The sequence below is a fragment of the Fusarium oxysporum genome, chromosome 1 (genome assembly GCF_000149955.1).
Source record: "Fusarium oxysporum f. sp. lycopersici 4287 chromosome 1, whole genome shotgun sequence".
Taxonomy (NCBI): domain Eukaryota; kingdom Fungi; phylum Ascomycota; class Sordariomycetes; order Hypocreales; family Nectriaceae; genus Fusarium; species Fusarium oxysporum.
The window spans coordinates 2,017,710-2,032,531 of NC_030986.1; the positions used below are offsets into that span (position 1 = coordinate 2,017,710).

A 14,822-nucleotide genomic window follows, 5' to 3' on the forward strand; every position below is an offset into this window, starting at 1 on the left:
GCCCAGGTGAACCCATGGAACCACTAGGCGCCTATTTTCGCCTGGATGGTATATACTGTACTTGAAGAGCACTTGGGCTGTACATTTCTTCCAGGCTCTTCCTTTCCCGCTCGATGTACGAGTTGCCTATCATATATGGCACAAAAAGCTCTTCCATCTGCTGGTCAAGTGTGTGTGCTATTTGGGCGGAGCAAGGCTCGGGGTGTTCTGTCAAGCCATGGGACTTGAGATCTTCGACCAATGATCCGAGATAAGTTCTTGAGGAGTGCAAGGCTCTCAGGAAAGCCAAAGAAGAGATTTTTAGAGTTTCATCCAATACCATTTCGAGCCTCTGTTGGATTGACTGCTGAAATATTCGTTGAATGAACTTGATAAGCACTGTTTCGTAGTACGGAAAGATGAGTTTGATCTGGTTGGACTCGTCTTGCATGACGATCTTGATCTCGTCCAAAAGATTCTGCAGGCTTGGTTCTACCGTTGGCGGCTCCGAGTCAGGATCTGCCAGTTGTTCCCAGGTGTCGCTATCCACTTGAACCTCATCGGCCAGGAGTTGATCGCGGTCCAAGAAGAAGGCATGCTGGTTTACAAAGGTCGCAATGACACTGGCACCTCCGTTGAAGTCGTAAAGAACCTTTGCACATTCCATCATGTCGCTATAGTTGCCCTTTTTGTTGCTGTTTTCGAACTGTTGAAGCAGATCCTGCTCGAGCGTCTCGCAGAACTTTTCCAAGACTTCCCTGGTGTTGTGTAATCTTATATTTCCAACCACGCCATTTGTTTGTCCCCCGTTTCGCTGGCCGTTCGTCTGCCCCCATGATGTTGGATCAAGTCGCTGGCTGATGCGCATGAGTTGTCGAACAATCATTGCGCATCGTACTTTGTGCTCAGAACCAGCCTGTCTTTGCACGTCTTGTAGGAGTGATAGCTTTCCCGTCTCGCTGACCTCTGTCCAGCACTGAATTAGAAATATGGCATCGTTCGCACGCCGTCGTTTCTTGTCTAGGTCCTCGAGCTTCTCGCCGATTTGGAGCGCAATGTTGCCGCCAGCGTGTGTTTTGATGCCGACTCCATTTTTAAAAGAATGTTCTTGATTGAGGGATAAATCTAACTGTTCGAACGCCCTCATAGACTCGTCGAGCTTCTGACCTAGGGTCTCGAGTGTTGAATCGTGGGCTACCTCTGCGCGGCGCACATGCGACATAAGCTCCGACTCCTTCTCCTGGAGTTCAGCTCCAAGCGAGCCGAGTTGATCAAGGGCATCTAACAGCTCGAGTCAGCACGATTGGCTCTGAATATATAAGCCGAAAAGTGTATGTCGGTCATACTTTCAAATGTTCGAATAAGGGGTTTTGGATCGAAAGGTGTTTGCGCACTGCCAGACCGGCGATTCGAGGGCACGGCACTCTCTGCTAGGCTATCGACAAAGTCACGCACAATAAAGTCCTTGTTAGAGAAGTCGTCCAGAGTGAAGCTTGGCCCTCTCGGGAAGAGAGTCTTGGGGCCGGAAGCGGTGCGCTCCATGTTGTTGTTTCTGATGAGTGTAGAGGCGCTACATGTGGAGAGGGATCATCGACAGTCGATACTTGGAAGAGGAGGAACGTGGTAGTAGTGTGAGGTAAGGCTGCAGCGTAGACTGTTTGCTCGCGTCGTCGATCTCGTTTCGTTGTCGGTCGTCAAGGGTTCATGGTATTGCGTTGCAGGGCGATAGGTTAGGATACCTTGCCTCAGAGTAAAGCACCTCAAGCTTAGGTATGTATGCCCGCCCACTGTCGCAGCTCCAGAAGCTCAGCTTACAGCGCCCAGCCCCGCTATCAGCTGCCGATTTCCAGTGGAGGAGGAGCTGAGCCACAGGCACATACGTGACCTGCAAGGCCAAGAGCTACGGTGGAGAAAAGCGACGTAACCCGTATCGCACCGCCACGACTTTTCTTGCCATGGCCTTGTCTTGACTTAAATACACGTCTGCCCACATTCACCTGTCCAAGCTTATAAGCCTGCCCATCCTCGGTTGTTTGCGCGATCGCATCCCTGTTTGAGTGTTTACAAAGTCGGAATCCTGTCGCCAACATTTCAATCCCTCGGACAAACTTTCGCAGCTCCAATCGCCTGTTAGACAGCCTCGAGGCTGCACATCAATAGCCATGCCTATCATGACGACTCGCGATCGTCAGGCCTACAGGGCCGACGAAACCAAAAACCATACGCTGTTATCAGAGAAGGAGAGGCAAAGGATGCTCAATGTATGGTCGCAGAGTGCGCATGATTGTAGTGCGCCATGCTAACTCATCGCAGTCTTATCTCCCCAAGCCCAACGATCCTCCGCCTACTCTGGGCTCAAACTCTCGACCACAGCGACGGTCGCGGTTAGGACTTCGTCGCTTCATCCTGAACCAAATCCACGTCCTCATCTTTGCCATTATGCATGGGATCTTCTCTCTTTACATAAAGATACGCCAGACCTGGAACGTGGTGGGCTACCAGATCTCATCCGTTGTCAAATATCATCATGGTACACCGCAATACATCAAGAAGGACCTGGTTGGTTTGACGAAAAAGCCAAAGCATCTCAGTGTTATTCTGAAGCTCGAGGAGAATCACCGCACAAAGGCTGATGTCGAGCGGCTCCTTGACGAGGTAGCCGAGATTGCGACATGGTGCGCCTGCGCCGAGATTCCGATGCTTTCTGTGTATGAGAAGACAGGTTCGTAGTGGTACATGTGATACCTTTGTACATCCTCTAACATATAGCAGGGATCCTTAAGAAGCACATGCCCCGAGTCTACGATGCTGTCAACCAAAAATTCGCATTCTACTTTGGCCCCGAGCACCCTGGTCTTAGTGTTACATCACCCCATAAGGAGGACCTCCCAGCGCCCTTTGGTGAGAAGCCCAAGGAGCATCTGCGTCTGCACCTCATCTCCGAGCAAGACGGCCGTGACTCCATGGTCGATCTCACACGTACCTTGGCTGAAATGTCGCAGAGGGGCAAGCTTTCTCCTCACGATATCTCCATGGAACTGATTGATGCTGAGCTTTCTGAGGGCATCATGGATGAGCCTGATCTTTTGCTTACGTTTGGTCCCTACCTCGAATTGTCGGGTTATCCTCCCTGGCAGATCAGATTGACTGAGATTTTCTGTTTGCAAGATAATGAGAGAGTCGGATACCAGGTCTTCCTCAAGGCTCTGCAGCATTACGGCAGAGCCCAGATGCGCCATGGTAAATAAGTTCCCTGTTGTCTAAATTTCCCTTTGTTGTTCATATTTCATATACCTTAGAAATAATCACATCTGGACTCATGGTTTCCAGAGCAGCATTTCTCGGACCTCCCTATTCCATCTGTACACTGGCCCTGTTCCTACATTGTAGTTGTAGTAATTATCTGTTCCTCCTTTGACCATCGCTCTCCGAAAAGTTATGTTGATCCTTCCGCCATCTTCTTGATTCTTCCCTGTTCGCTTTGGTATAGAGTGCAGCCAGTTAGACTGTGTTCTCCCTCTCATTAGCACCATGTCACCGCTTCCCAATGGTAGTTTGAGCGGTTTCGCGTTCACAGAAGGGGGACTAGGAGCATTCGGAGGTGGCGGTTTGTGCTTCATAAGAAAATCACGACGTGCCCCTAATGAGAAAGAAGCAATAGCTGGATCACGACCCAAGAATTGCTCATCATCACTGTGAAAGCTGATGCTGTCGGAGCCAGAGGCGTAATAGTTGACGAGGCAGAAGTTATATTTACAGCCTGTAGCCAGCTCTGTTCTGTGACGAAGTTCATCGAGGCATTTTGGTATAGGCCTAGGAGGATATCTGGCATATCGTTTATCCAAGGCTCTCGAGCCTGTGTTGGCGTCTACTGGGAGACCTTTGTCGTCGAACTTGGAAGTCTCATCAAGACCAAATACAGTTGTCCATCTGATAGCCTGTATTAACATCTTTTCTTCCGGGAGCAATGCAGCCTACCTTGGAGTTCTTATCTGGGTTTCTATGCCACCTCGCTTGATCTTATACTCGACTCTGTAGAACGGGAGTTCTGAACGAAGAAACTCAAAGAGTCTCCGAGATACAGAACCCGAGATGAAGGGCTCAAAGTACAGGAGGTCAAGGTCAGGTTGATCATTGATCTCTCTTCCGGGTTGATCTGGCAGAGTAGACAGCTCCTTACTTAAAGATGCTGGTAGGTTCTTGATGGGATGAGGGTAGAACTGATGCTCAGAATATGTGGTCTATGGCCGTTAGAATTCATGTTGACGAGTTCTTGTGTGCATTTTATGTGGAATTATCTCTCACGTCTTCTGAAATCACGTCGCTAGAAGTGATTGCTCCAGTTTCTGTTTTGGGTTTCTTTACTGTCGGACTGAAGAAGGCATCAAGAGTACGCTTCCTAGACATGATGGCAGATGTTGCAATAGGATTGGTTTTCAGATTACTGCAGCCTCAGACTTGAAAGTTGATGGATTATCCGAATCCGAGTTGCTCTGCACAAATAACGATTGACAACCGTGAATATGTATCTTGAAGTCGTGACATCACTCCAAACTCCCAGCCTTGCGTATAAGTGAAAGTGTGGCGCATACATGTGGCTGTGCACAACCACTTAAATTCGAGCCCTAAAAAGCTCAACCCAGCCTCATTTCTAAGGTCTAACTAAGGGACCAGGGAAATAATGGTGAAGACCCTTGTTTGACTCATGTCAGTCAGTGCATTTTCGCCAAAAATTCAACAATACCTGAGGTCATTATGGATGTTAGTTCTCAACCCCTGTCACTAGATACAAGATAGAAGAAAACTAATGAGTATCAAAATATTTAGAAAAATTCACAGTTGCGAGAAATGAACCTCTTCCGAGCACCAGCCGCTCGTGCGGCAAGGACACTCGATAGGTCCCTCTTTGCAAAAACTCTTAACGCTGCGGCGGCTTCTATCAAGGAGAATAAGCTGCTGTCCAAGTATCGAAAGGAGCTTGAGAAGACAAACGAGGTTTTATTTATGGAGAGATTCAATCCCATCTTGCCTGATCCAGACCCGTCACTTGCTTCTCAGGGCAAAAAATGTATCGTGTTGGCTCCTCAGATTAAGTCTACGTGTAAGTTGTAGAGTGTCCGACGAAATGGTTGTCAAGTACGCTAATCATAAAAACAATAGCCCCAGACACATGGAGTCCCATCCTCAAAGAAGCCTCGAAAGTCGGTGACATTACGGTGGTGCCGTATGATATTGAAATCGGATATGATTCTTGGTCTTATCGTACGTCTGCACACATGCCTTATTCACAAGCGGACACTGACAAGTATGAGTTGATGTTATGAAATCCATTCTTCCGGATGAACTTCACGAGGAAATCCCAAGCGGTTTCAACACCGTGGGACACGTCGGTATGCTCCTCACTCATCAAACGACCAGCGTCCTTGTTAACATATATGCGCAGCCCATCTCAACATCCGTGATCAGTACCTACCTTACAAGAACATTATCGCCCAAGTACTTCTAGACAAGAACCCTCACATCAAAACCGTTATCAACAAGATCGATAATGTCGGTTCAGAGAACGAGTTCAGGACCTTTGCCTACGAAGTCCTTGGTGGTCCTGATGATATGAACGTGGAGGTGAGCGAGGCTGGCTGCGTTTTCAAGTTCGACTACTCCAAGGTATACTGGAACAGCAAGCTCGACACAGAACACAAACGGATTGCAGGACTTTTCAAGCCTGGAGAGGTTGTTGCAGATGTCATGGCTGGTATTGGACCCTTTGCGGTGCCAGCTGGCAAGAAGGGCGTCTTTGTCTGGGCCAACGACAAGAACCCAGAGAGTTACCGCTACCTTGAGGAAGCGATCCGCAGAAACAAGGTGAGCTCATTCTGACTGCCGTCTCATAGGTTCGATATTAACATTTAGATGCAGGTCTCGGAGTTTGTCAAGCCCTTCAACTACGATGGCCACGACTTCATCCGCACATCCGCAGACCTTGTCCTGGAGGCATCAAAGCGCGGTGACTGTGCCGTCATCAAGCCTCCAAGGCAACCAAGAAACTCTACGGCTCCGCCCCCGGAGCCTGTCCGAGTACCCGTGCCACCAACGATCTCACATTTTGTCATGAACCTCCCAGCATCCGCAATTGAGTTCACTCACAATTACCGCGGTCTGTACCACGGCCACGAGGAGCTGTTTGAGCCTCACACCGAGACCAAGCTGCCCATGGTGCACGTGCACTGCTTCTCGGTCAAGGCTGATGACGAGACACCCCTCATGGACATCTGCGAGCGTATACGTAAAGAGATTGGCGTCTTACTCAGACCGGGAGATCCTGAGAACCAAGGTGAGGTGCTCATCTACGATGTGCGAGATGTCGCTCCAGCAAAGAGAATGTTTTGCGCTTCATTCCGTCTACCGCGTGAGGTTGCCTTTGCCGAGAGGGCTTAGAAGGGGTCGGTCGATGTCGATATTGATGGCGCCGGCAGATCTCGGGCCCCGGGTGGGACTTGTCGGCCGGGCGAACGGCCGGAGGGGTCTTCCCTGTGCGGTGTGTTGTGTGTCGGTCACTACTCTACTGTACTGTACTGTAACGTATCCGCGCCGCGATAGGATATCGATTGACCTACCAAATGCAGTACAAGGCCGGAAACTCAAAAGGAACGGACCAAGGCGCCTAGACTCGCGACGAATGCAACTCTACTGTACAGTCAAGAATAGAGTCGCATTTGTCGGGATATGACCGTCGATAATGAGGCGCTTACTTATCACTGATATCTTGTCGTCTCCAAGACCCCCAGCCAAGCCAATTAGTGGCTGGGTAAGTTTTACCGTGATCCGTTCAGGCACGATGACGCTCTCATGATAGATGATAAGTCAATACGGTAGGGAGAGCCGCGATAACGGTCCTGCGGGGATCCTTTGAACCGTTACAAAGCAGAACATGACAGAGCCAGAACAGATTTGCGTGCAGCCGGTCAGCGCAGTTCGGGGATATCCTGGCAGATCGACGGTACATCCAACTTATGAAAACTCCTCCATTTGCTTGTTTCGTGAGCAAAACAAGCTCACAAGGCGCCATGCGTGGCTGACAAGGTCAAGACGTGGCACCCCCCTCACAATTGAACATGAGCATGAACCCCTGGCATCCCTGCTCACACTCGCACTCGTTGGTGGGAACGGGTTGTGTTGCCCATCTCATCAGCGACGGCATCTTATCTTGGACACCCTTATACGTCCGGACACCTGACTTCTTGTTGAACAACGCAGACACACCCCTCAAGCTGCTCTGGTCTGCATCCTCGCACTCTTTGGTTTCACGGCATCACCGTTGGACTGCAGTCTGCAGTGTAGTGCGTCGCGCATGCATTGGAGCTGACGCGCGCCCCTGTTGTGTAACTTGGAAGAACCGAGCCAAGGCTGCGGAGACCATCAGAGATCGCAGAGGCAAATCAATCGCTCTGAGACATTCAAATCGACAGCGAATGACAAGACAATTATTTAGGGTTCTTCTGCACGTTCTGAAAGACACACATGCTGTGGGCTCTGGGTGTGGCTGCATATTGTCAATGTCAGTGTTAGTGTTAGTCATGTCATGTCATGATATCAAATTTCAATTTCGCAACCTTGTTGAGCATCTTTTCTCTTCATCAGGCCCCTTCTTCAAAGGAACCATTTTTGTTCTTCCTCTTTCAGTGATGTGCTTCCATAACATCTTCGAGCCCTGGTCTTCCCGCCATCCCGACCCCAAATCCAGGGCTACCTCGAAATCTAGGCGACCTCGGTGTGGTATTCCGTAACCCTACGCGCAGGTAGGGGTGCTGCCATCCCACGCAAATTCCCCTGACCGATCTGCCATACGCACATCCCTCAGCCATAAATCATGTCTGCAAATGCAAGCCATGGTTGCGTTGCGTTATCAGCAAGATACCAAAACACAACACCATGAGGCACGGTGCCATACGATCTTCGCAGCATCAATTTGAAGAATTGAGATAGCACCAAGCTGGAAGCTCATCAACTCAAGTTGAAAAGGGACAGTCTTAAATACTTGCTGAATTGACAGGGTGCACTCGGCGGAGAATCTCAAAATCCACAAAGAAACCGAAATGCAAAGCAACCCGAGCGTGATGAGACATATTTGGCGAAATGTTACCAAATTTTGCAAATTCTAATGCCAACTGTGTAAACGGTGGCGAGAAATAGCCCATGCAAATGATTCCTTAAGCTTGTCGTCCAAGCCCTCGGGGCGGGTCCGGGATTTCTTCATCAAATGCAAGAGAAGCCATTCGGAAATCACAAACATCATACTCACACCCAATTCAGTCCAACTCGTTGATCCTCTGAGGCGGCCCGTCGCATATCATCTATAGCTCAGGTAAATATATGGTTGATATTTTAACCTGGTGGTCTCTATCTTCCCCTCACAGATATCAGCGCAGGGCCATGCTGCAAGTCCGAAGAACGGGTTGCGGGAACTGCAACCCACGGAGGGAGGCTCTGGATGGAATTATCTGGTATCCGGGTCCATATGCAACGCACATCACGCATCTAAATCAAACAGCCATCTCCAATTAGGCTCTGCTGCAGCGCCTCGGGAACCAGGGTCTGCGAGAATGGGGTGTGGAGTATAGTATCGAGATGAGGAAGCGAGAAGTGGACAGTCAAGCCCGTTATGAATGAGGCTGAAGACGTGAGTACATAGAGAAGCGACTCCCTTCAAGATAAGGTTGCAATGGAGTTGTCGTGGGTGTTTCGATAGCATGGATCCATGAATGAGGTGATAAGTCAAGAGGTGGCATGTCCTATCAAGATTCGCTGGCTTCGCGCCAAGCGTAAGAGAATCGAGCTCGTCACGATCATAGGGTTGAAAGTTCCCGATTCTCCAGGGGCTTTCTCGCCAATGGGTATTGGTAATATCCCAATTCATGATCCTGTTGGCCCTCGTATCGTGGCATACCTCACTGAAGGATGCACATGAATGAACCTTCACATGCCAAAGTGTGGCTTCTATTGATAGATCCGAATCTTGTTGGTCAATCCAAACACTGGAGCCACATCACTAGGAAGAAACGAGTGTCGAATGCAGAAACTCCAACAGGCAGCCACTTTGGGGCCATTCAAGAACCACAAATTACCCATATATTTCTAGTTCTCTCTTGTCGTTCGGGAGAAGTTAGCAAGTTCCACTCACTCGGTCCGAGACGAGCTCCTTTCACAACCTCTCGGCCGACCCGACCTAGACTACGTACTAACAACGAGGGGCAATCGTGCGGTCTGATTGGCCCGATTACCTAGAAATCGCTACATATTGTTCGAGACTCGATTTCTGTACTGGGAGGAGCAGTTGTTGGACGACTTAGTAAACTGCTTGGCAAGCGACTGTAACCGTAAGAGTCCAGCAACATGAAAGATCCCCCCCCCCCATCGCGGGGGAAGTGAAATCATTGGACGATGTATGCGCCTATGTTCTGATACTGTATCATAGGAAGTCTCATAAGCAACCATGACACCGAACTGGGCTAACGGCATATTAACATGGACGTTATGAGCATAATTTCCGTATCTGATCATGAATTTGCGGAGCCAACCAAAGGTATACCTACTTTGTCTCGTCATGACACACGAGATGTGCTCTCTCTAAGGGTGAGAACAGGATGTCTTAACGGGATGCCTCAATGCAACTTGAGAGCTATCACTTTTCGAGGCCGTCACGCAATGAGGGTCATGGTATGAAGAACCGACAGACATCTTGCCTATATTGGTATCCCGAGAGCATCAGTGGACAGTGACATGCTTGTTGCTGCACTCGTAAGCCCTGGCGGTTCTGCCCACACGCCCATTACTGATATGCCTTCAATCACAAGAACATATCTCAACCCTGGAGACCGAGTATGAGACCGATACATGTGTCCATCGCCGACAAGGAACTCTAGGATCAAGCTACAGCACACCTTGAGAAATACCTCAATGTTGGATTGGCTGGTGGAGTGTCATTTCTCTATGTATTTGGAGTGTTCAGGTGGAAACCGCCAATGATGCTAGGCTAGCCAAAGCTTATGTCTTCTCCAGTGCGGAGACAACATGAAGATCAGCCCGAGGCCCACCGTGATATGAGAAAGGCTCTAGATCTTGCGTTAGTACGGCCATGTCCATAAGCTGTTTCGGAGTCGGGGCGAGAAGTGGTGATCGATCTCCATGTCGATCAGGGTCTTCACTGAATTGCACCATGATTCAGCGTTCTAGCCTCGAAGCGGGTATATCCAGCTAGTGATTCTCTGTTGGTGAGCCGATGCGAAGAGACATAAAATTACTTGTGCGGAGGATGTTGAACTCTCTTGGCTTTCATAGCTGGTGCGAGTAGGACCGAGGCAGACCCATCAATGGAGACCAGTAGGTTTCATTAGACGTTTTCGTCGATAGATCGATGCAGGTCCAATAGGTATACCTGGAAAATAGAATCATAAAATTTCAGCCATGGGAGGATTGTCCCCAGGGGTCATGCCGCACGGAAGTTCTTCAAGCGGAAAGTCTCAAATAATAATGGCCAGATTATCGCAAATCTTTAAACAGAGCCGCAACTCGCTTGTGGACCATAGCTGATGTTGGATGAAGTCATGAGCTTTGCTATATTATCTCTCGCAGAACTACGGAGTACTGTGCCGGTTTTAGAAATTACTCAGTGATAAGCTAGAATACAATGCCGAAATTCCTCTGTCCTGCACAGCTTTTTGCAGTATTTTACAAAGATAATGAACAGCACCCGTCCCACAGCGGCATAGGTAAAGGAATGCGCTTGGCGGTCAAGATATCAAGCAATTGTCAATGCCGATAAGAATCTGCACAACTATTGAACCATGAACGAAGCCAAGGCTGATGCTGGCGTACACGTAACCGCGTCGACGATCTCGATGTCCATGATTTCGGTGGCTGCTGGGTAACAATTCGACATTCAGAATTGCAATGTCGTCGTTGTCGGCCTTGCTGGCAACACCTTCACTTGAGGTTCACTGGGAACGGAGACATTCTGGGCATCGTAGCGTGCGCTACTCTACTCCAGCCACATCCGTGCTGTCCCACAGATGCAAGCTGCGAGGCAGATGATGCAAGCCATTGCAGCCAATGAGTTGAGGCGAGGAGAACATGAAGCCGAGTTGGAGGTGTATTGGCCCTCAAGGTCGCCTGCAGGGCGTTTCACAGCAGAGCCTTCACCGGCCCACTCCTAAGGCGACTGCTGTCAGCAAAATCATGTCTATACTAAACTTGACCAAAACAGCGACATTGATGGGTCTGATGGCGGAGCATGGCTGATGGTTGATGGGTCATGGCGTAGAGGGTCTGAGGACAACCTGGTGTTTGCTTGATTCGAGTTTCGGTTTTCGGGTTTTAACGGATTGAATGCTTTGAGAATCCAGGGCTATATACTGCTAGATACGTGTGTGGCGAAGGGAAGCATATCGGAAACCGACCGAGATACAAATGAAACGATACGACTGGCATCAGAGAGCCGATCCCAGTTGAGAGGAGAATCATCATCAATCATTATTGTCGATAAGCGCATTTGTGTTACTCGGCGAGGGAGTTGAAGACATGGCGGGCAGACGAGATATGGGAAAGTACTGATAAGAGAGATAAGCCCTCATTCAAGCGGAGGAGTATTCTCTGATACGCTGAAGGATCGGATATCGAGAAGCGGTTCATGGTGAAGCTGGGGTTGCATGGCTAGTGGCTGTAGGGGTGCTGTGTGTTTGCGAGGGGCGAGATGGGTCTTCATTGACCTGGGGGAGATTCTGGGGTGAGGTGAGGGGGTGGATTTGGGGCCGTCCGTGTAAGTGTGGGCGGTGGCTTTCAGCCAAAGGCAGTGAAGGTCTGAGACTCAACAACAACGCCCGTTACTATCTGATCTTTATCTTGGGTACCTTGCGTAGGCAGGGTCATTGTGGTGGTCTTTCTATTCCGTAGTATCACTTTTTGAGGAGTCATCGATTGTCTGAGCAACCGAAAGCACCTCATTGTGCTGAGATCCAGCTACATCAGCCCTGGCCTTGGCCTTGGCGATTTGAATCGAATATGACAACCAAGTGACCAACCGAACAATAATGGACAAGGCCCAAGCTCGGGTTCTGTAGCCGTTGCTCAGAGCTCAATCAGCCAATCGACATGGCGAATTGGGCACTCAGTTACACACAGACATTCAGGTACGACATACAACGGCCAGGGGAGTAAACACATGGTTGTTGTGTGAAGGGGCCACTGATGTGTCAGTGGGTTGGTTGATCGGTTGGTTTTCGATTATTGTCTCACTCACACTCCTTTTCTTTGTTTGTTTGGGGAAGCTAAAGCATACATGCCATGCCTGACGATTGATACCAAGAGTCTTGGGCTATGCGCCAGGGCATAACACGGGAAGAACATGTACCTATTAGATTGCTCATATCCGTACTGTATCACCAGTAAACCAGCAAAGTGCTTCCGCCATCAATCACGGGACTTTTGATCTCCAATATGACAGACCAAATCATAATTATTCTGTGCTTGCTTGCACGCACCACCTACGTTAGAATGAATCAAGTTACCCTATGGCCACGAGGTACCGTTTGGCTAGACTCAAGCGTCGCATTCAACTCCCGACTGTGGCAGCCATTGCAGATCCATCCCCTGGAAATAATATGCCGTTTGAAATATTGTAAATTGGAGTTTCTGTACCAATTGTCAGCACTCGTGGGTTGTGTTGGTTGTGGCCGAGTTCCCGGAGTGAGACGTAACCCAAGGTAATCGGAATGTCATAATGACGCTGGACATGTGAAATCGAGACCAAACTTGCGCGTTCCGGGGAGTAACAACCCTGAAAATGAGCTGTTACACAGCTCGGCCAAGAAAGGGGTGAACGGAGATGCAGTAATTTCCATCATGCACAGGGTACTCCAGTAGAGAATATTCCTCCAGGTTTTTGATATGGAGGTTTGTCGATCCTAGAGGCAGCTAAACGTCGATCAAAGACCGCACGGACCGTACCGCTTATCACATCTCAAGCAAGCTGACGTCCTGGAATGCCGCAAGCTTGCTACGATGGCCACAGCACCACAGTTTGGGTTGGGGGTGCATTCCTGTGTTGCAGCGAGGGGACTGTGCTGTTCTGAGCCGCCGAGAAATCAACAAAGCCACATACGAGCATTGTAGATGCATATCGACTGATATGGCTGAGACGTACGCTCTGTTGTCGGTATGAGATCCATGGACTCTGAGACAGAGCGTTGGACACGTTGGCTTGAAGCCGGCATGCAGATGAATCATATCCAGGTTTAGACGATCTACGCTTGGATGACAGCAGAAAGAGCACGGATCACGACACGAGCTTTCAATTGGCCTCTGACCAGGCACAGGATGAAGTGAACCCTTTGCATTTCGGAATATTATCCTGCATCCAACCGACGTATCCATTAGCACACAGAATCTCTCGCACGTCCAACGCCAGAAACAATGACCAACACAATGGCGTCTTGACACCCAAAGAATTGAGTTCTCTGGCGTTAGCAGAGTTCTGGGCTGATTCTCTAAAGCCCGCCACCAATATCTCTCGACGACACAATTGATAGTGGAGGACACAGCCAGCTCTGCAGCTTCAGTTTTGAGGGAGCACTGGGTGCGATCGAGACCTTGAATTACGGGGCATTTACATGAATTGATATGAGGGGAATTACTTCATCGCCGATCGCAGCGCTTGGTAGTTGACGACTCCTTGACTTTTTTTCTCCAGAAGTTAGGGTTTGTGTCGTATTCAGCCGCGAGGACAATGGCTGTACGTAGGAGTCAACGTAAACGATCCTGGCAATCAAGCGTGGGTTTTGAGCCTCCTAGAGAATTCCCTCATCGACCCTATCTAAAATTAGGATATGATGAAGGGCACTGTGCAGCGCAGCAATCATCCATGTCCAGAGACGTTTACTTTTTAAGGGACCCTGGAATTTGCCTATATGAAATTCGTGATCGAGGGTAGGGCACAACGCCACTGAGCACGCCAAAAGAAGAATATTTTTGAGCACAAAACAACTGATAATGACGTTATCTGGATCAAGCATGGTCAAGAACGAGCCCTGCATTTGAGTGAGACATGTCATAGCGTGAGGGCATAAAAAAAAAAAAAACGTTTGGCAAAGCAACGCATGGTCGTATGGTTGCTGTTGTAAGTGGAGTGGATCTCATCAGGAGGAGGCTCAAAAATTTCGACATTTTCTCTCAGTATGATTGATTATCACGCATGGGCCTGGTATTCGGGGTTTCTCTGGGGAATTGACGATGACATCCGATCCAATCAATTCCGCGGATGACACTAAAGTAAATAAAACTGGTTTTTCCTCTGGATGATCAGGGGCGTGAGCAGCTTCTGGAACTTATCCGGCCCTCGATAATCCCCGCTCTGTTCTCGGGCAGTTGCGAAAAGCCCAAGCGAAGGGCAAAATTGGAAATAGGAACATGAAAATTTAGGAGAAAAACCAAACCGAAGATGTTCCCCTGCCCCTCGTTTCTCCTGGCCTGGACTGGCTGATAGACCCTTGCTAGCATTAGGCTGTCGTCCTGGGTCTTGGCTTCAGTCTTTGTCCCCTTGTTAGGGCCCAAAAGTCTAAGTTGTCTGTCCAATGCAAAGCTCTCATCTTACTCGGGGGAACTATCCGTGGGCCCCCGGGGGACATGGTCGGCTGTCTAGGTTGGACCGTTCCGCCGGGCCCTCCAATGAACCACCCCCTGAGGTAACTTAACCCTGACTCTTCTTCTTTCACTGTCCTGTTGCTGAGGCTTTACACTTCCACGGACTCCGCTTTCACACCGGCTGTCTCGAATCTGGTACCCGAGCCCATCCA

The 14,822-nt window shown here is 49.3% G+C and overlaps 4 protein-coding genes across 9 annotated transcripts in view; 2 read left to right on the plus strand and 2 right to left on the minus strand.

The window, feature by feature from the left end:
* FOXG_00130 (uncharacterized protein) overlaps positions 1-1,762 on the minus strand; it is a gene marked incomplete at its 3' end in the record, with an annotated part of 2,944 nt that extends 1,182 nt beyond the window's left edge. Inside the window, exons 1-2 of the mRNA XM_018376244.1 lie at positions 1,326-1,762; positions 57-1,260 (exon numbers count right to left, since the gene is read on the minus strand). Of these exons, the coding sequence (XP_018231782.1) occupies positions 57-1,260; positions 1,326-1,521 (1,400 nt within the window). The 5' untranslated portion in view covers positions 1,522-1,762. The remainder of the gene's footprint in view (positions 1-56; positions 1,261-1,325) is intronic.
* A 180-nt stretch (positions 1,763-1,942) lies between these two features.
* Positions 1,943-4,394, plus strand: FOXG_00131 (uncharacterized protein). 2 transcript variants are annotated; one of them, XM_018376245.1, is made up of 3 exons: positions 1,943-2,240; positions 2,293-2,701; positions 2,752-4,394. In XM_018376245.1, exons 1-3 carry the CDS (start codon positions 2,142-2,144, stop codon positions 3,225-3,227), a joined length of 984 nt encoding a protein of 327 aa, XP_018231783.1. In that variant the 5' UTR covers positions 1,943-2,141; the 3' UTR covers positions 3,228-4,394. The 2 variants fall into 2 exon arrangements, with proteins under 2 accessions (XP_018231783.1, XP_018231784.1); XM_018376246.1 differs by having other exon boundaries at positions 1,943-2,701.
* Positions 1,961-4,507, minus strand: FOXG_17813 (uncharacterized protein). The gene is made up of 3 exons (XM_018397800.1): positions 4,285-4,507; positions 3,958-4,220; positions 1,961-3,909 (listed from the first exon to the last, which is right to left on the minus strand). Exons 1-3 carry the CDS (start codon positions 4,384-4,386, stop codon positions 3,297-3,299), a joined length of 978 nt encoding a protein of 325 aa, XP_018231785.1. The 5' UTR covers positions 4,387-4,507; the 3' UTR covers positions 1,961-3,296.
* An 84-nt stretch (positions 4,508-4,591) lies between these two features.
* FOXG_00132 (tRNA wybutosine-synthesizing protein 2) lies at positions 4,592-9,103 on the plus strand. Of its 5 annotated transcripts, XM_018376248.1 has the most exons (7): positions 4,644-4,740; positions 4,807-5,080; positions 5,140-5,241; positions 5,292-5,369; positions 5,423-5,841; positions 5,896-8,238; positions 8,290-9,103. In XM_018376248.1, the coding sequence occupies exons 1-6, from the start codon at positions 4,735-4,737 to the stop codon at positions 6,412-6,414; spliced, it is 1,398 nt and encodes a 465-aa protein (XP_018231787.1). In that variant the 5' UTR covers positions 4,644-4,734; the 3' UTR covers positions 6,415-8,238; positions 8,290-9,103. The 5 variants fall into 5 exon arrangements, with proteins under 5 accessions (XP_018231786.1, XP_018231789.1, XP_018231790.1 ...); XM_018376247.1 differs by having other exon boundaries at positions 4,592-4,740; positions 5,896-9,103; XM_018376250.1 differs by having other exon boundaries at positions 4,592-4,740; positions 4,807-5,241; positions 5,896-9,103.
* The last annotated feature ends 5,719 nt before the right edge of the window (positions 9,104-14,822 follow it).